Source organism: Dendrobates tinctorius, unplaced genomic scaffold (genome assembly GCF_039654945.1).
Source record: "Dendrobates tinctorius isolate UK_male_01 unplaced genomic scaffold, ASM3965494v1 ptg000158l, whole genome shotgun sequence".
Taxonomy (NCBI): Eukaryota; Metazoa; Chordata; class Amphibia; order Anura; family Dendrobatidae; genus Dendrobates; species Dendrobates tinctorius.
Window position 1 is genome coordinate 2,454,076 of NW_027361825.1, and position 20,060 is coordinate 2,474,135.

The 20,060-nt window shown below is 42.1% G+C and overlaps 1 protein-coding gene across 2 annotated transcripts in view; it reads right to left on the reverse strand.

The window, feature by feature from the left end:
- TNXB (tenascin XB) overlaps positions 1 to 20,060 on the reverse strand; it is a 76,835-nt gene that overhangs the window by 43,775 nt on the left and 13,000 nt on the right. For both annotated transcript variants that reach the window (XM_073548750.1, XM_073548751.1), the window contains exons 2-6: positions 15,784 to 16,016; positions 7,014 to 9,389; positions 6,413 to 6,537; positions 4,696 to 4,846; positions 3,474 to 3,737 (exon numbers count right to left, since the gene is read on the reverse strand). In XM_073548750.1, the coding sequence (XP_073404851.1) occupies positions 3,474 to 3,737; positions 4,696 to 4,846; positions 6,413 to 6,537; positions 7,014 to 9,389; positions 15,784 to 15,985 (3,118 nt within the window). In that variant the 5' untranslated portion in view covers positions 15,986 to 16,016. The remainder of the gene's footprint in view (positions 1 to 3,473; positions 3,738 to 4,695; positions 4,847 to 6,412; positions 6,538 to 7,013; positions 9,390 to 15,783; positions 16,017 to 20,060) is intronic.

Consider the following 20,060-nt stretch of genomic DNA (forward strand, 5'->3'; position numbering starts at 1 on the left):
TTGCTTCTGTCGTATTGGGGTGTTCGGTGGCCTTGACCTTCAATCTGATCGGATTATGATCAGAATCAAACCCAAGCAGTTGGCTTTTGCATATTTGTTTTGACTAATGGAATAATACCATTACCAGTAAGCAACCCAACATGGGGGGACACAACAACTTGGCTATAATTCCCACCAGGATCCACTTTGATGGAAGACCATTGGGCAACCCAATTGATTGTAATCAACTTCTTGTATTTACTATAATTTCAACAAGAATTTCCCATGATTGTGAACTAGCTTTCTATCCTACTGTTTTTTTTTGCTGACACCATATTGTTAGCATCAAATAACCATAGCTCTAACTACTTATTTGTCAGAAGTAGATGTCCATATTTTAGTGCAGGAGATACTCCTGGACCTTCCACCTCTCCACCAATGTCTTCACATGTGAGGAAAGGATGTGTCACAGTTCTTTAATGAGTTAGCTTCTTCTAGTAAAATCTATGCAAGGCATACAGTAAATACCATCAAAGCAAGAGCCTGCACCGAGCAAACCTTGGGGCCCTCTCCGACCATGTACAGTGGATATGCACACTGGGTGTATGGAGCAGGCTCAAGAGTCAGTCCAATCCAAACAGCACAGGTGCTAGCTGTTTTATTCAGCCGTCACCCAAGCCTAACCACCGATGTCAATTGTGACATTTAAAAAGATAGAAATGGGGGAAGGCATACTTTCTGATTCTGATGCATATGATTTCACGGTGCCAATGGCACAGTTATGGCAGCCTGATACTGCAACATTATAGTATCAAGTGATTGCAGGCTAAAATCCCCTAAGTAGACTAATTAAATAAATATGTATATAAAAATGTTTAATATATTAAAAAAAAAGAAAAAAGTTCATGTCACCCTATGTTCCTGGAAAAAATTTTTTTTTTTATATATATATATATATATATATATATATACAGTGGGGCAAAAAAGTATTTAGTCAGTCAGCAATAGTGCAAGTTCCACCACTTAAAAAGATGAGAGGCGTCTGTAATTTACATCATAGGTAGACCTCAACAATGGAAGACAAACTGAGAAAAAAAAATCCAGAAAATCACATTGTCTGTTTTTTTTTCATTTTATTTGCATATTATGGTGGAAAATAAGTATTTGGTCAGAAACAAGCAATCAAGATTTCTGGCTCTCTCAGACCTGTAACTTCTTCTTTAAGAGTCTCCTCTTTCCTCCACTCATTACCTGTAGTAATGGCACCTGTTTAAACTTGTTATCAGTATAAAAAGACACCTGTGCACACCCTCAAACAGTCTGACTCCAAACTCCACTATGGTGAAGACCAAAGAGCTGTCAAAGGACACCAGAAACAAAATTGTAGCCCTGCACCAGGCTGGGAAGACTGAATCTGCAATAGCCAACCAGCTTGGAGTGAAGAAATCAACTGTGGGAGCAATAATTAGAAAATGGAAGACATACAAGACCACTGATAATCTCCCTCGATCTGGTGCTCCACGCAAAATCCCACCCCGTGGGGTCAGAATGATCACAAGAACGGTGAGCAAAAATCCCAGAACCACGCGGGGGGACCTAGTGAATGAACTGCAGAGAGCTGGGACCAATGTAACAAGGCCTACCATAAGTAACACACTACGCCACCATGGACTCAGATCCTGCAGTGCCAGACGTGTCCCACTGCTTAAGCCTGTACATGTCCGGGCCCGTCTGAAGTTTGCTAGAGAGCATTTGGATGATCCAGAGGAGTTTTGGGAGAATGTCCTATGGTCTGATGAAACCAAACTGGAACTGTTTGGTAGAAACACAACTTGTCGTGTTTGGAGGAAAAAGAATACTGAGTTGCATCCATCAAACACCATACCTACTGTAAAGCATGGTGGTGGAAACATCATGCTTTGGGGCTGTTTCTCTGCAAAGGGGCCAGGACGACTGATCCGGGTACATGAAAGAATGAATGGGGCCATGTATCGTGAGATTTTGAGTGCAAACCTCCTTCCATCAGCAAGGGCATTGATGATGAAACGTGGCTGGGTCTTTCAACATGACAATGATCCAAAGCACACCGCCAGGGCAACGAAGGAGTGGCTTCGTAAGAAGCATTTCAAGGTCCTGGAGTGGCCTAGCCAGTCTCCAGATCTCAACCCTATAGAAAACCTTTGGAGGGAGTTGAAAGTCCGTGTTGCCAAGCGAAAAGCTAAAAACATCACTGCTCTAGAGGAGATCTGCATGGAGGAATGGGCCAACATACCAACAACAGTGTGTGGCAACCTTGTGAAGACTTACAGAAAACGTTTGACCTCTGTCATTGCCAACAAAGGATATATCACAAAGTATTGAGATGAAATTTTGTTTCTGACCAAATACTTATTTTCCACCATAATATGCAAATAAAATGAAAAAAAAACAGACAATGTGATTTTCTGGATTTTTTTTTCTCAGTTTGTCTCCCATAGTTGAGGTCTACCTATGATGTAAATTACAGACCCCTCTCATCTTTTTAAGTGGTGGAACTTGCACTATTGCTGACTGACTAAATACTTTTTTGCCCCACTGTATATATATATATATATATATATATATATATATATATATATACACATACAAATAACGCTTAACTGTCTGAACTAATAAAATATTATAATATTTTTCCATACAGTGAATACTCAAATAAGAAAAATAAAAATGTTTTATGCTCACTTTGCTTTCCAAAAAAAATGGATTAAAAAGAGAACAGACACCTGTATGGACCACAAAATGCAAAAGATAAATTCTGCAACTTGTACTGCAAAAAGCCCTGATACAACTCTGTCAATCAAAAAATAAAAATGTTATAGCGCTTGGAAAGCAAGGAGGATAAATCAGAAGCTGAGAGGAGCTTTGTCGCCCAAGGGTCCTGATAAACCTGGAGCCGGCCATGAATACAACACATGCAGACCATTTAGTTGCTTTAGGGACTTTGCATGGAGAAGTGGCAAGCCCAATTTGGGCCCACCCCAGTATGTCAGATTTTAGATTTCTTTATATTTTCCCGTGAGACTTACACAAAAAGTACAAGACTGGTCCTTGACATGAAAAACAATTGTGCAAAAACATCACAAATTCCAAGAAACTTCCAAACTTCACAACCACCATGCTTCTTTATGTGTAGTGGTCACATTTGGTACATGGGGGTCATACATTTTCATCTAGCTCAATGATTCAATACATATTGAAACCATTATTAAGTATTATAGATTGTGGTTAGAGCTGGCGGGCCTGTAAATGAACACCTGCAAAGAGAAGTCAATAATCTTGTCATTCAAGAACCTCGATGAATTGCCACTGAAATCAGAAAAATTGATTATATGGAGTTTAAAAGGTAATATGTGACTCCAATGACACAATGATGTGGTTAATTGTCACCCAGCAGTCACACCTCCACGCCTATTACACTCTTGTGATTCTTCCTCTCACCCGCCCCCTTGTTTCACCTGTAGCTCCGGAGGCCTCAGCATCTTGACTATGCTCCTGTCCTTTCTCGGCCCTCAGGAGGACTCTGTATTCGGTGTTGTCATCCAGGCTGGTTACTCTGATCCTATCAGCCTTTCCAGGGACCCTCAATTTCCTTTCCTTCCCACTGGGGTGAATGAGGGTCACACTGTATCGATCAGGAATAGACTGAGGTCTTTCCCATCGTAGGAGTAGAGTAGAAGAGGTGACCTCGGCGACCCGTAAACCACGAGGAGTCTCAATCTCTAAAACAAGGGAGACGACAAATAGATCACAAAACAAGGCAATCCTAAAGGTATTTTTAGTCCCAAATCTATGCATTTAAGTGAAAAAAAGTCACCAAAACTTGACAACCCTTGTGAGACTAAAGACTGTTTATAAAATTGGCAAAACCAACACTAGTAGAATATCAATACTTAGACTCAATGACTTATAAATAAAGCACGATTAAGACCACTCAAGTGGTTGCACTATGTTCATGCCACATAAGTTTTATAGCAGCCACTAGGGGACACAAAAAAGGGAAAATTTTATTATTTTTCAATGCAGCTTCCTTTTTGTCTTTGCAGTGTAAACTGGGACAGCATCATCAGAGTCATCTCAAGAGCTTTGGTGAGTTAATGACAGCTCTGTTGCTGGAGGACTAGATTTGCAGAATAATAAAACAATAAACACTCCTACAGATCTTCTACCACTCCCAGGTCTTTGAGGAGACTTTTCTCAAAGGAGAAAATCCATTCATACCCTGCCTCTGATCATAATAATATCTGTGTAGAAAATAAATTTAATAGACCGTTCTTGGCCCCTAAGAGAAGCCACATGTTAGTATTGTTAAATGGAATTAAAGTCACATGGGCATTTCTTCAAATAAATCTTGAGAGGGCAAATGTGAGTTGTTCAATTTCTAAATAATTTAAGAAGTCTATTTTCTTCTGTTTTGCTAAATTCATATTTTTCCTCTAATAACATATTCTGGGAAAAGGATCCAAGATATTTTGGATGGATCCAATATTTCCACCAATAAAGATTTAACTGTGGAACACATCCCGCTCTAACAATTAGCCTGTCAATGAGAAATACAGATTCTGGCATACGTCAGGTTGGCATATTGTGCAAAGCTCATGTCTTGCCTCTGTTGACTTCTTTGCATTGACCTATCTGTCCTTTCTGCCTTACATTGGCTCATGTCTATACTATACTCACTTGTTTTAGACGTTATGGATGTTTCGGGACCCAGGGTCGAGCCTTTACGAGGTTGAATATTTATGATATATTCTTCTGCTGGAGCAAGGCCAACCTGATGATATGTGGTCAATGAGCCATCAATAGTATTGGTTATGACACCATTTTCCTTCTGTGAGGTAAATGAGAAACGGTCTAAATTGTTGACGGAAACATTGCTTGATAGAGAAATAACATCTCCCCCAAGGCTACCACTTGTAAATATAGGCTTCCTTACTGTTCTTTCATCCTTCATTTTTAGACCAATATGTAACCAATGACCTTTTAAAGACGCAACTCAACGCAAGGGCAGCACTTCAGAGGTTGGCAAGAGGAGGGAAATTTAAATGTTATGGGAAAAATTTTGGCCCAACTGACCAATAAAAAAATATTAATACAGAGTCTGGAGGCGGGATGCTTTGTGAGTCATGGAAAAGGACTACCTACTTTTAGGTTAATGCATAAAATATGGCAAAATATTAAGAGTCTCAGAGGAATTGGGGAATTGACGACATACACGCCTATTTGGGATAATGCAAGCCTATCAGAACTGTGTAAATTGAAGGATTTTGGTGATTGGGAGAGGAAAGGATTGCAATATATGTGGCAGTTATTGGAGGGGACGGAAATCAAGCCATTTTCTGTATTAAAAGAGGAGTTTGGGCTCTCGAGCAGCGGGGAGTTTCGATACCTCGGTCTCAGGCATGCATTCCAGGCACAGAAACATATGACACATATGACGGTACAAAAAGATGTTGTGTTGGATTATGTGCGCGCGTCTGGGGGTACGAGGGGAGTTATTTCCACCATTTACCGGGACCTATTGTACTCCCACATGATTAGGTTTCCCCTAAAGGCAAAAGCTAAATGGGAGAGGGAAGTGGGACAGATAGAAGATGAAATATGGGACACTATATTAGAATATATACCCAAACTTTCATTGAGTGAACCGGGTAGGATATCGCAGCTGTACATCATACATAGAACGTATAAAACCCCGGAACTTATGGAAAAAATGGGCCTGAGGGACAATGCGGAATGTCCAAGATGTAGAGTTGAGCCCGCGGGAATGTTACACATGCTCTGGTCCTGCCCAAGACTCTCTTCATATTGGGGGGAGGTTATTGAACAAATTGAGAAGATATACCAATGTGGAGTGGGAAGGGACCCCATAACGTGTGTGTTGGGGTATGTGGAGGAAGTGTCTGTGGGAAATGCATATAAGCCAATTATAGCAAAACTTTTATATGTTGCCCGTAAACTGATCGCACAAAAATGGATCGATGCCGAGCCCCCGACGGTTGGGGAATTTATTGTACGAGTGAACAATGTAGTTCGGTTAGAAGAAAGAGTTTATAGACGACGACACAAAGAGGTGCATTTTGAAAAACTTTGGTCTAAGTGGTTGCAGTAGAGTCAACCTTATTGAGAATGTCTTATGGCAATTAGGCTGGGGGGGCGAGGGAGGAGGGAGGAGGGGGGCTTTCTTATGAGGGGGGTAACTCGAATGTCGTATATTTTTTTTTGTATATGTTCTGGATTTTGCATAGGCTTTTGCCTGCATGTAATGTAAACGGCATTTGAATATAATAAAAAATCTTTGGTTCAAAAAAAAAAAAGACGCAACTCATGTATGGTCATGCTCTTGAAGTGAAAATAACATGATAATTATTCTGCTGTCTATTCCATATTGCCCTACCTTGGTCTTAAAAGTGATATCATATGAGTCGGGTTCAGAAGGAGGATGGTCCCACTCCAAGGTAATGGCTGACTCTTCTTGTAAGGTCACATGAAGGCCGGAGACATCAAACACTTCTGTAGCTTCTATAAACAGTAACAGTCATTATTTTTTAGGTTTTTTTTCTGATTGTATTTTTTATGACACGTAGATTTTACATTTCATATATTTAATAGAATGGTGGGGGACCTAAAATTAGGATGGGGCAGAAAAATTAAGAGGTTTTGAAATATGAGTTCACCAAAAACTTCATGGTGCACAGAAGGGCCAAAACGTGTGATATAAAGACAGCCCAGGCCAGGTTGGTGCTAGCCCAATCCCTTTGCCCATGAGTATTGTGAAACTACTGTTGTGGGAGGTATGCTCTCCAACAAGATTGTTACAAGGGAAAGAGCAGATGGTGGACAAATGATTGGTGAACCAAAAGCAGGAGTCACCCAAACCAGGATGAGGGCACATTTTGGTTATTCCTTTGGGGCATGTATATAGTACAACATTGACCCTTGTTTCACAAATCTAGGTAGGATAATCTGAGTCTATTAAGAATTGCTGAAGAACTTACCCAATGAGCAGTCAGGACCACTGAAGCCCTTCTTACATACACATATACCACTGGTACATTTTCCTCGTCCACTACAATTTCCTGGACAACCCCTGGTTCCACAGACAGGCCCGATGTAACCGGGATTGCAGACACATTTCCCGTTCACGCACTGTCCATTATTGTTACAGTTTCTGGGGCAAGCTTTAGAGCCACAATCAGCTCCTGTGTATCCAGAATGACAGATGCAGATACCATCTTCACAACGTCCATGAGCATGACAGTTTTCTGGACAAGCTTTAGATCCACAGTCCAAACCTGAAAATTCAGGATTGCACACACATTTTCCGTCATCACACCTCCCTTGGTTATGACAGTTCTCTGGGCATGTTCTGGAGCTGCAATCTGGACCAGCATACCCAGAATCACAGACACATACTCCGTCGTCACATTGGCCTTGGTTCGAACATTCGTTTAGGCAGGTTTTGAGCCCACAGTCTATATCGTTGTATCCAGGATCACACTGGCATATCCCATCATCACAATATCCCCGATTGCTGCAGTCATTGGGACACGATCTTGACTCACAGTACGTTCCAGCATATCCCGAGTCACAGACACATTTTCCATCATCACATCTCCCACGATCGTTGCAGTTATCTGGACATGTCCTAGCTCCACAGTCGATGCCGGTGTAACCAGAATCACAAACACACTGGCCATCTTCACACCGACCTTGGTTGTTACAATCTTCAGGACAAGTTCTAGAACCACAGTCTAGACCAGTGTATCCAACGGCACAGACACATTTCCCGTCTTCACATTTGCCCCGATTGTGACAATCATTGAGACATGTTCTAGACTCACAATCTTGACCTGCATATCCATGCTCACAAATACAAACTCCATTATCACACTGGCCCCGGTTGTGGCAGTCATTCGGACATGTTCTAGTGCCACAGTCTACACCAGTAAATCCATAATCGCAAATGCATGCTCCATCTTCACAGTGGCCCCGATCATAGCAATTATTGGGACAAGTTTTAGTTCCACAATCTAGACCAGTATATCCAGATTCACAAAAGCATATCCCACCTTCACATCGACCTCTGTCATGACAGTTTTTAGGACAAGTCCTGACACTGCAATCCACTCCTGTGTAGCCAGGGGAGCATACACACATTCCTCTAATGCAGCGACCATGCTGAGTGCATTCAGCTGGACATGATCTGGTCCCACAAACTGGACCAACAAAACCTGTATTACAGATACACTTGCCATTGATACACTGTCCATTTCCACTACAGTTCTTCGGACAAGCTTTAGACCCACAATCTGCTCCAGAAAATCCAGAGTTACAGATACATACTCCATCTTCACATCGGCCTCGATTGTGACATGTGTTGGGGCAGGTTCTGGATTTGCAGTCCATTCCTGAGTATCCAGAATAGCAGATGCATTGACCATCATCACACCTGCCCTGGTTGTTACAGTCATTGGGGCAAGTCCTGATCTCACAATCTGTCCCGGTGAACCCTGGATTACAGATACATTCTCCATCTTCACATCGACCACGTTTTTCACATTCTTCAGAGCAGATCCTGATCCCACAATCTGGACCGACAAATCCAGGGTCACATACGCACTTTCCGGAAATACATTGGCCTTGCTCATTGCAGTCCTCAGGACATGCTCTGTAGGCACAGTCCTCTCCAAAAAAACCACTGTTACAAAGGCAAACTCCATTTTCACATCTGCCATTGCCTTTACAATCATTAAGACACGTTCTAATACTACAGTCTGGACCTGTAAATCCAGTGTCGCAAACACAAACTCCATCTTCACAATCACCACGGCCTTGGCAATTATTGGGGCAGCCTCTCGAACTGCAGTCCTCCCCGAAGAAGCCTACACTGCAGACACAAACTCCATTTTTACATACACCACGATTAAGGCAGTTCCTGGGACAGGTTCTTGTACCACAATCTGGGCCAGAAAATCCAGAATGACAGATGCACACTCCTCCTTCACACCTTCCGTGATTCATGCAATTTTTGGGACAGGTTCTGGAGCTGCAGTCTTCTCCAGCGTATCCAGAATCACACACACAAGCTCCATCTTCACACCGTCCATGATAGTTACAGTTGTTGGGGCAAGCTTTAAAACCGCAAGACAGCCCGGAGAATCCCTTGAAGCAGATACATCGGCCCTTCACACACTGGCCTTGGTCATTGCAGTCTTCTGGGCAGGTTTTTAGTTGGCATTTGTCCCCCATATAACCATCTTTGCACTGGCATTCTCCATTTACACAAGTACCATGAGCGTCACCACCGCAACCGCCGGGACAATCCTCTGCCGTCTGGGCACAGGGAGGAGGCTTCAGGCTGGCGGGGTCATCTGGAAAATAAGAAACCAAATTACTAAATGGCAGAAAAGACTGGGAGATAAGAGATCAAGGGAGGAAACCTTACATGGCTTCATGGGAGAAAACTGTCTATGTAATTCATATCTATCTGTTTATCTAATATCTATCAATTTTTTACATGTTCTATCTATCACTCTATCTATTATCCATGTATATATTTATCTATTGTAGCAAAGTTGGGTAGGCCAGGGTTAAATACTAACTCTTCAAGGGTTTGGTTAGATGCACCTGCCTAGCTTTTTACGAAGAACCAAGGCCTGTGGTCACTAGGTGTGTCAATCTGCTGGATGATGAATCAGAGTGTGCTGCTGGTGAGTGACCAGTCAAAATGTGAGCTGTAGCCGAGGAGAGACGTGCTAAGGTCTCTCTCTGAATGGAGATTGCATGGGTCAGCTAGGGAAGCTGCAGCCTGTTCAGTGTGAACTGTGCCTGTAGTTGAACACTTCTGTTTGGCACTGTAAGCTGCTGGAGATCAGTCTGAAGGTTATACTGAGACTGGTGTGATCATACCTCCTCTGTGTGTGAAGTCTACTCAGGTAGAAAAGATCTATTTATCTATCTATCTATCTATCTATCTATCATCTATGTATCTATTATCTATTTATATATTTATCTATTATCTATCTGTTATCTATCTAGCTAGCTATAGTATCTATCTATTATCTATCTATCTATCTATCTATCTATCTATTATCTATCATCTCTCTATCTGTCATCTATCTATCTATTTATCTATCATCTATATATTTATCTGTTATCTATCCATCTATCTATCATCTACCTATCTATCTATTATCTATCTATCTATCTATTATCTATCTATATATTTATCTATTATCTATCTATCTAGCTATAGTATCTATCAATTATCTACCTATCTATCTACTATCTATGTATCTATCTATTATCTATCTTCTAAACAAGGAATAAACATGAGCTCCATATCCAAAGCAAACAGCGACTTATCACACATAACGTTTAAGCGTCATGACAGCTGGAATTAAAGTCGGGCTCTGGGCCCAGATAATCTCGCCTGCATTGTGTCTGCCACATATATATATATAAATGCCCTGATGACAGACAATAATAAGGGGGCAGGGGTTTGTGAGATGGCATTTAGTTGCCTGTGCCATATTCCCCCCAAAAAACACTCAACTAAACTATAACAATGGTTAAAGAGAATTACCTTGCGAAAATGTCCCTGTTCTCCTGAATCCGGCAGTGTTTTTCTTTTCTTCCTGTCCCTCTCCATTCCTGAGATATGGCCTATTTTCCCTTTACATGAATCTGGTCTTTTTAAGCCAATTGGGCGTGGTCATCACTCCCAGTTGGATAAAAAGACCATATTTATGTACAAGTAAGAGGAGGCCATATCTCAGGAACGGACAGGTGCAGGAAGAAAAGAAAAACACTGCCGGATTCAGTACACCAACAGCGTTTACACTAGGTAAAAAAAAAAATTAAATCTTTAGCAAATGAAAGGTCTTCTTTAAGGTGAAGATTCCAATATAGTCCTAATCAAAACTAATGGAGACATATTGGAACCACACTTCTATCCCAAAACCTGTCCATGACTCCTGTGCTCCCTCTAGTGGTGGGGGAGCAAACAAGGACCACCTTTTTTAAAAATTTGCTGTTTAAAAAAAACAAAAGTTGGAAACCCCCTTTAAACGAAATCTTTATATGGTTTGGAGCTGTGGACCGTATAATAGGAATGACACGGCAGACGGGAACATGGATGGATTTTGCTTTTACATTGAAGTTTAGGTTCTTCGTAAGGAACAAATTAGTCACTGACTCAGAGGATTGTAAAAACTCCCTTCCAAGAAGCGAAGAAGTCTTATTGTATGAGCCGTCCCAGGCGACCCCACCAGCCGATCACACCTGATGCCAGGTTTTATGACTGTGGTGTTGGCCTCGGCCTCCGACAGGTAAGTAAAAGGGGAAGCTGCTCATTAAATAGAAGGGGACGTGGGATTAAGGGCGAACGTCGGGAACGGCCATGATCCGCACGGCACTACTGAAATCTGGCTACACCATGAAAATATGTTTTGATCTTCTCCTCCCAGAGAATATCTGACTGCTGTCCAGATACAATGAGCATTTCTGCAGTCTGTGGATCTGGATAAACAGTGTTTTACGAGTCTGGTGGGAATGCAGCGATTCTTAGCCACTGTGCCAGAAATGGCTTGAGACCTGCTTCTCTACCTCCCCCTAGAAAAACAGAAAATCACATTTAAAGGGCAAAAGTCCTAAAGACAAAAGCTCCTGGTTTCCGAAAATTCGCTAGGAACGCCATCCATCTTTAGACTTTACACCATAAATATGTAATTTTTATTACCCAATTTAAATGCCGCTGTTCTCCTGAATCCGGCGATGTTTTCCTTTTACTCCTGCTCCTCTCTGTTCCTGAGATATGGCCCCTTCACCTTGTATATATTTAATCCAACAGGGTGTGGATCTTAGGGAGAGGCCCATAGAGAAGAGTGAAAGACCACGCCTACTTGGTTAAAAAGATTAGATTTATTTAAAGGGAGGAGGAGGCCATATATCAAGAATGGAGAGGAGCAGGAAAAAAAGAAAAACATCGCCAGATTCAGAACACCATATATTTTTGGCAAGTGACAGGTCCGTTAAGGTGCCCATGCATAATAGTTTTCAGCTAAAGTGGTCCACTGTCCAATGTGCCTTAGGCGAAAGTCTCCTCTTGCCTCATGGAGAGTGCAGCTCTGGGTGTAATGGTAGAAATACTAATCATTCTTCTCCCCCACAGACAATGACAACGCAGCCTTTATTAAAGGGAGTGTATCATCAGAAGATTACTTCTTCTTTAAATCAGGTTTATATGTTAAATGTGTTTTTACATATGTTTATTAATTTAGTGATATCTTGCAGTTTTGCATATTACCAACAAATCTGAAATCTTGCATTTTCTCACTGGCAACTAGACGTAATATTAGACTCCTACTTCCTATTTTTCACACGGACATTAGCAGTAATAGACTGACTCAGGCCCTATGTGTTTGAATAAGAAGCATTATCTGGGCATGCTCAGAGACACCTATTGTGAATGGTGGATCTTGTGTTATCAGCTGTATATAGCAAAGTTATCAATTATTGTACAGGAGGAGGTGAGCTGTGACATCACCTACTGTGAATGATGGTTCCTGCGTTATCTACTATACATAGAGGTATTATCAGTTATTGTACAGGAGGAGGAGGAGGTGAGCTGCGACACCACCTATTGTGAATGGTGGTTCCTGTGTGATCTACTGTATATAGAGGTGTTATCAGTCATTGTACAGGAGGAGGAGGTGAGCTGTGACATCATCTATTGTGAATGGTGGTTCCTGTATTATCTACTGTATATAGAGGTGTTATCAGTCATTGTACAGGAGGAGGTGAGCTGTGACATCACCTATTGTGAATGATGGTTCCTGCGTTATCTACTGTACATAGAGGTATTATCAGTTATTGTACAGGAGGAGGAGGTGAGCTGCGACACCACCTATTGTGAATGGTGGATCCTGTATTATCTACTGTATATAGAGGTGTTATCAGTCATTGTACAGGAGGAGGAGGTGAGCTGTGACATCAACTATTGTGATTGGTGGACCCTGTGTTATCTACTGTATATAGAGGTGTTATCAGTCATTGTACAGGAGGAGGAGGAGGTGAGCTGTGACATCACCTATTGTGACTGGTGTACCCTGTGTTAACTACTGTATATAGAGGTGTTATCAGTCATTGTACAGGAGGAGGAGGTGAGCTGTGACATCACCTATTGTGTATGGTGGATCCTGTGTTATCTACTGTATATAGAGATGTTATCAGTCATTATACAGGAGGAGGTGAGCTGTGATATCAGCTATTGTGAATAGTGGATCCTGTGTTATCTACTGTATATAGAGGTGTTATCAGTCATTGTATAGGAGGAGGAGGTGAGCTGTGACACCAACTATTGTGTATGGTGGATCCTGTGTTATCTATAGGGATGTTATCAGTCATTGTACAGGAGGAGGTGAGCTGTGACATCAACTATTGTGAATAGTGGATCCTGTCTTAGCTACTCTATATAGAGGTGTTATCAGTCATTGTACAGGAGGAGGAGGTGAGCTGTGACATCACCTATTATGAATGGTGGATCCTGTGTTATCTACTTTATATAGAGATGTTATCAGTCATTGTACAGGAGGAGGAGGTGAGCTGTGACATCACCTATTGTGATTGGTGGACCCTGTGTTATCTACTGTATATAGAGGTGTTATCAGTCATTGTACAGGAGGAGGAGGTGAGCTGTGACATCACCTATTGTGTATGGTGGATCCTGTGTTATCTACTGTATATAGAGATGTTATCAGTCATTATACAGGAGGAGGTGAGCTGTGACATCAGCTATTGTGAATAGTGGATCCTGTGTTATCTACTGTATATAGAGGTGTTATCAGTCATTGTACAGGAGGAGGAGGTGAGCTGTGACATCACCTATTGTGTATGGTGGATCCTGTGTTATCTACTGTATATAGAGATGTTATCAGTCATTATACAGGAGGAGGTGAGCTGTGACATCAGCTATTGTGAATAGTGGATCCTGTGTTATCTACTGTATATAGAGGTGTTATCAGTCATTGTATAGGAGGAGGAGGTGAGCTGTGACACCAACTATTGTGTATGGTGGATCCTGTGTTATCTACTGTATATAGGGATGTTATCAGTCATTGTACAGGAGGAGGTGAGCTGTGACATCAACTATTGTGAATAGTGGATCCTGTCTTAGCTACTCTATATAGAGGTGTTATCAGTCATTGTACAGGAGGAGGAGGTGAGCTGTGACATCACCTATTATGAATGGTGGATCCTGTGTTATCTACTTTATATAGAGATGTTATCAGTCATTGTACAGGAGGAGGAGGTGAGCTGTGACATCACCTATTGTGATTGGTGGACCCTGTGTTATCTACTGTATATAGAGGTGTTATCAGTCATTGTACAGGAGGAGGAGGAGGTGAGCTGTGACATCACCTATTGTGACTGGTGTACCCTGTGTTAACTACTGTATATAGAGGTGTTATCAGTCATTGTACAGGAGGAGGAGGTGAGCTGTGACATCACCTATTGTGTATGGTGGATCCTGTGTTATCTACTGTATATAGAGATGTTATCAGTCATTATACAGGAGGAGGTGAGCTGTGACATCAGCTATTGTGAATAGTGGATCCTGTGTTATCTACTGTATATAGAGGTGTTATCAGTCATTGTACAGGAGGAGGAGGTGAGCTGTGACATCACCTATTGTGTATGGTGGATCCTGTGTTATCTACTGTATATAGGGATGTTATCAGTCATTGTACAGGAGGAGGTGAGCTGTGATATCAACTATTGTGAATAGTGGATCCTGTCTTAGCTACTCTATATAGAAGTGTTATCAGTCATTGTACTGGAGGAGGTGAGCTGTGACATCCGCTATTGTGATTTTGTGTTATGTACTGTATATAGAGGTGTTTTCTGTCATTGTAAGGGCAGCATGGTGGCTCAGTGGATAGCACTGCAGCCTTCCAGCGCTGGGGTCCTGGGTTCGAATCCCACCAAGGACAACATCTGCAAGGAGTTTGTATGTTCTCCCCGTACCTGTGTGGGTTTCCTCAGGGCACTACGGTTTCCTCCCACACTCCAAAGATAGGGAATTGATTGTGAGCCCCATCTGGGACAGTGATGATAATGTGTGGAAACTGTAAAGCGCTGCGGAATATGTTAGCGCTATATAAAAATAAAGATTATTATTATTGTAATCCTGTCTGTGATGATACTGAGAGTGCTGAATAAACCATCTGTACAGAAACAGGACATAGCAGTCTAATTTTAGGTCAGGCCATCTTCAAAAGTGCAATATTTCTGTTTTTTTAATACAGACAGAAATATGGGAAAATATAATAAAAAAATATAAAACATGTATTTCCCTTTAAAGGTCTGTGTGTTTCCAAACTGATACTCGGCTTGGAGCGCACTGTCCGTGTCCCCTGTGAGAGCTTTATGCCATCTTATTCTGCTCATTCCCGCACACTAGCCCCAATGTGGCACCACGCGTTTCTCAGTAAGTCTTTCTTTTTCCATAAACTTGAAATACTGTTCATAACTAAAGGCATGGGCGCGACTAGGAAAGTTCGTGAGGACAAAGATGAACGAGTGGGTGAAGCGGAAAAGTTATTAACATTTGCAAAGAAGTGTTTAATGGCTGCAAATCCAGGGAAATCACATCTGTCCCAATCATCAAGACACTGTGGTCAGGGATGGAGGGAAAACAATTGCAGAATTTAACATGACATCGGACTCGTTCCTGGAGTCACTGGCTATGATGGCCGCACTTACCCGCACCACTTTGAACATTACTACAGCAGCTGGACGAGCACTGTCCTTTTATGTCCCTGACCAACTTCTCCAAAATGGCCAGACGTTTAAGCAGGGCTTTCACCCCTTCAGCTTCTGGACACTGAGGCTGAGGAGCAGTGGCAGGCGCGGACAGGGATCCCCCAAAAACGATGATAATGAGAAATAATGAAAGGAGGTACATTATAAAATAATGGGACGGATACCTGGATCACCTGTGAAAAAAAGGGAGATGTTAGAAAATTTGTAAAAGAAGGTGTTCCATGATGTGTGAAGACAAGGAGAAAAGCAGGGATGAAAGAGAAAGAATTACAGATGAAAAGATGAGAGAACGTGAAGGATGAATGTGAAGAAACAGAAAAGATACAGCAAAGATGGAAGGAAAAAATAACAAAAACTGGAGGAAGATAGAAAAGAAAGGAATAAAATGAACTGGAGGGAAAGGTATGAAGACGAGGGAAAAGGACAATCGTAAGAAGAAGGGAAGTAATCAAAGAAGTAAAGAAAATATAAGTAAAATACAAGGAAGCGTGAAAGAGGACAAAGAAGGGGTGAGGTATAGATGGAGGGAAAGGAAGGAGAGCACCATGTAGAAAAACAGGAGGAGGAGGAATATGACGTAGAGAGGAAGAGTAGAAAAAGGTGTGAAAAAGAAATGGATAGTAGATAAAAAGAAAGGTGTGAGGAGGAGGAGGAGGAGAAAAGGTGAAGGGAGACAAAAGAACTTTCAAATTTCAGGAGAAAAAGAAGAATGGAAAGTATAGTAATGTTATAGTAAAGGGAAGACAAGGAAACGAGGAAGACAAGTCATCAGGCATGGAAGTTAAGGGAACTGAAAGAGGAAGATTAGGAAAGAAGAAAGGTGTGCGGTGGATAAAGCATGATCGGAAAAAAGGGTATGAAGTAGAGGAGAAAAAAAAGAAGAGAGGGATGTTCTGAGCTAAGAAGGAGAGTAGGAGGAGGTAAAAGAAGAAGGTATGAGGTAAGAATGTAGGGAAGAGGGAAAGTCAGGTTGAGAAGGAATACAGGGAAGGGAAAAAAGCATGAGGTGAATCAGGCGTACAGGGAAGAGAAGGAAGTTCTGAGCGAAAGGAAGAGTGAAGAAGATGTAGAATATGTGGGGTAGAAGAGGAGTGAGGAGTAGAAGATGAGAGGTGGAGGAGAAGTGAAGGAAGCGTAGAACATGTGAGGTGAAGGAGTGAAGGAAGGGAAAGAAGGTGTGAGGTAGATGAGAGTGATGAAAACGCAGAATGTGTGAGGTGAAAAAAGAGTGGAGGACGAATAGAATATGTAAAGTAGAAGAGGAATGAGGGGAAAAGTGAAAGGTATTAGGTGGTGAAGGAGTGAAGGAAGAGTAGATAGTGAGAGGTGGAAGAGGAGTGAAAGAACAATAGAAGGTGTGGAGTGAAGCAGGAGTGAATAGAGAGAGGAAGGTGTGAGGTAGAGGAGGAATAAGGGAAGACAATGAAGTTCTGAGGCATAAAAGAAATAAAGGGAAGAATAAGTTGAGGGGGAATGAAGCGGGAAGAAAGATATTAGGCGAGTCAGATGTAAAGGGAAGAAAAGGGAGTTCTGAGTTATATGAGGAGAGAAGAAAGAGTAGAAAGTGTAAGGTAGACTGAAGGAAGAGGAAAAGGTGAGAGACAGAAGTGAAGGAAAAGCAGAAGGTGTGAGGTGAACGAAGAGTGAAGGAAGAGTAGAATATGTGAGGAAGAGGAGGAGTGAAGAAAATAGAATATGTCAGGTACAGAAGGTAGTGAAGAAAGAGAATGAAATTCTAAGATACAGTGCCTTGCGACAGTATTCGGCCCCCTTGAACTTTCAAAAGTTTCCCACATATCCTGCTTCAAACATAAAGTTACCAAATGTAAATTTTTGGTGAAGAATCAACAAGTGGGACACAATTGTGAAGTTATAATAATAATAATAATTTTATTTCTATAGCGCCGACATATTCCACAGCACTTTACATTTCAGAGGGGACTTGTACAGACAATAGACATTACAGCATAACAATAATCACATAAATCATAACAGATACCAAGAGGAATGAGGGCCCTGCTCGCAAGCTTACAGTCTATGAGGAAAAAGGGAGACACGAGAGGTGGGTGGTAACAATTGCCCTGATTGTATGGACCAGCCATAATGTTAAGTGTGTAACAGTACAGACACAGAGGGCTAATGGATGCATAAAGCATGTGGGAACATGATGCGGGGAACCTGGTTATGGTAAAACTTTTGGCTGTGCCACACAGGGATAGATTAGGTTAATGTGTTGAGGCGGTAGGCCAGTCTGAATAAATGCGTTTTCAGGGCACGCTTAAAATTGTGGGGATTGGGGACTAATCGTATTGACCTGGGAAGTGCATTCCAAAGAATTGGCGCAGCACGTGTAAAGTCTTGGAGACGGGAGAGGGAGGTTCTGATTATTGAGGATGCTAACCTCAGGTCATCAGCAGAATGGAGGGCGCGGGTAGGGTGGTATACTGAAACAAGGGAGGAGATGTAGGGTGGTGCTGAGCCATGGAGGGCTTTGTGGGTGAGGGTAATAAGTTTATACTGAATTCTGGAGTGGATGGGTAGCCAGTGTAATGACTGGCACTAGGTAGAGGCATCAGTGTAACGATTGGTGAGGAATATGATCCTGGCTGCAGCATTCAAGACAGATTGGAGAGGGGAGAGTTTGGTAAGAGGGAGACAGATTAGAAGAGAGTTACAATAGTCGAGACGAGAATGAATAAGAGAAACAGTAAGAGTTTTTGCGGAGTCAAAAGTAAGAAAAGGTCAAATTCTAGAAATGTTTTTGAGGTGCAGATGACAAGAGCGAGCCAATGATCGAATGTGGGGGGCAAAGGAAAGCTCGGAGTCAAGTATGACCCCAAGACAGCGGCATGTTGCTGGGGAGTAATAGTGGAACCACACACGGAAATGGCAATGTCGGGTATAGGTACATTAGTAGAGGGAGGAAAACACAACGAGTTCAGTCTTTAACAGGTTCAGTTTCAGATATAGTGAGGACATGATGTTAGACACAGCGTTTAGACAATTGCCGGTGTTTTCTAGAAAGGCAGACGTGATGTCAGGAGAAGAAGCGTATAATTGGGTGTCATCAGCATAGAGATGGTACTGGAAACCAAATCTACTGATTGTTTGACCAATAGGGGCAGTGTACAAGGAGAAGAGGAGGGGGCCTTGAACCGATCCTTGAGGAACCCCAACAGTAAGGGGAAGGCGAGAGGAGGAGGAACCAGCAAAAGATACAGTAAAAGGAGCGGTCAGAGAGATAGGAGGAGAACCAGGAGAGAACGGTGTCCTTGAGGCCAATGGAACGGAGCATAGCTAGGAGGAGCTGATGATACACAGTGTTGAATGCTGCAGAGAGATCCAAGAGAATTAGCATGGAGTAATGACCATTTGATTTAGCTGTTAGTAGACCATTAGAGACTTTAGTGAGGGCAATTTCAGTAGAGTGTAAAGAGCGGAAACCGGATTGGAGAGGGTCGAGAAGAGAGTTATCAAAGAGATAGCGGATAAGACGGGAGTGGACCAGGTGATCCAGGAGTTTAGAGATGAAGGGAAGATTAGAGACAGGTCTATAGTTAGCGGCACAGTTTTGGTCGAGGGATGGTTTTTTAAGTAGTGGATGTATGATGGCATGCTTAAATGAGGAGGGAAAGATGCCAGAAGAGAGAGAGCGGTTAAATATTTTAGTTAGGTGAGGGGTGACAGCAGGGGAAAGGGACTGGAGGAGATGTGATGGAAATGGGTCACTGGTGCAAGTGGTTGGGCGAGAAGATGCAAGGAGCCTGCTTACTTCTTCTTCTGTGACTGGTTCAAAATCAGAGAGTGAGCTAGATGCAGTGGGGGAGGGAGGACAGTACATGGTATGAGGGGATTAGGAGATAATTTCCTGTCGGATCTGGTCAATTTTTTCTTGGAAGTAATTGGCCAGTTCGTCAGCTTGGAGCTACGTGGTTGGTACCTGTACTCTTGGGTTGAGTAGTTGAATGAAATTTATTGTTTATTTTACATTTTTGTGGAAATAAAAAAACTGAAATGTGGGGCGTGCAATATTATTTGTCCCCTTTACTTTCAGTGCAGCAAACTCACTCCAGAAGTTCATTGTGGATCTCTGAATGATCCAATGTTGTCCTAAATCACTAATGATGATAAATATAATCCACCTGGGTGTAATCAAGTCTCCGTATAAATGCACCTGCTCTGTGATAGTCTCAGGGTTCTGTTTGATGCACAGAGAG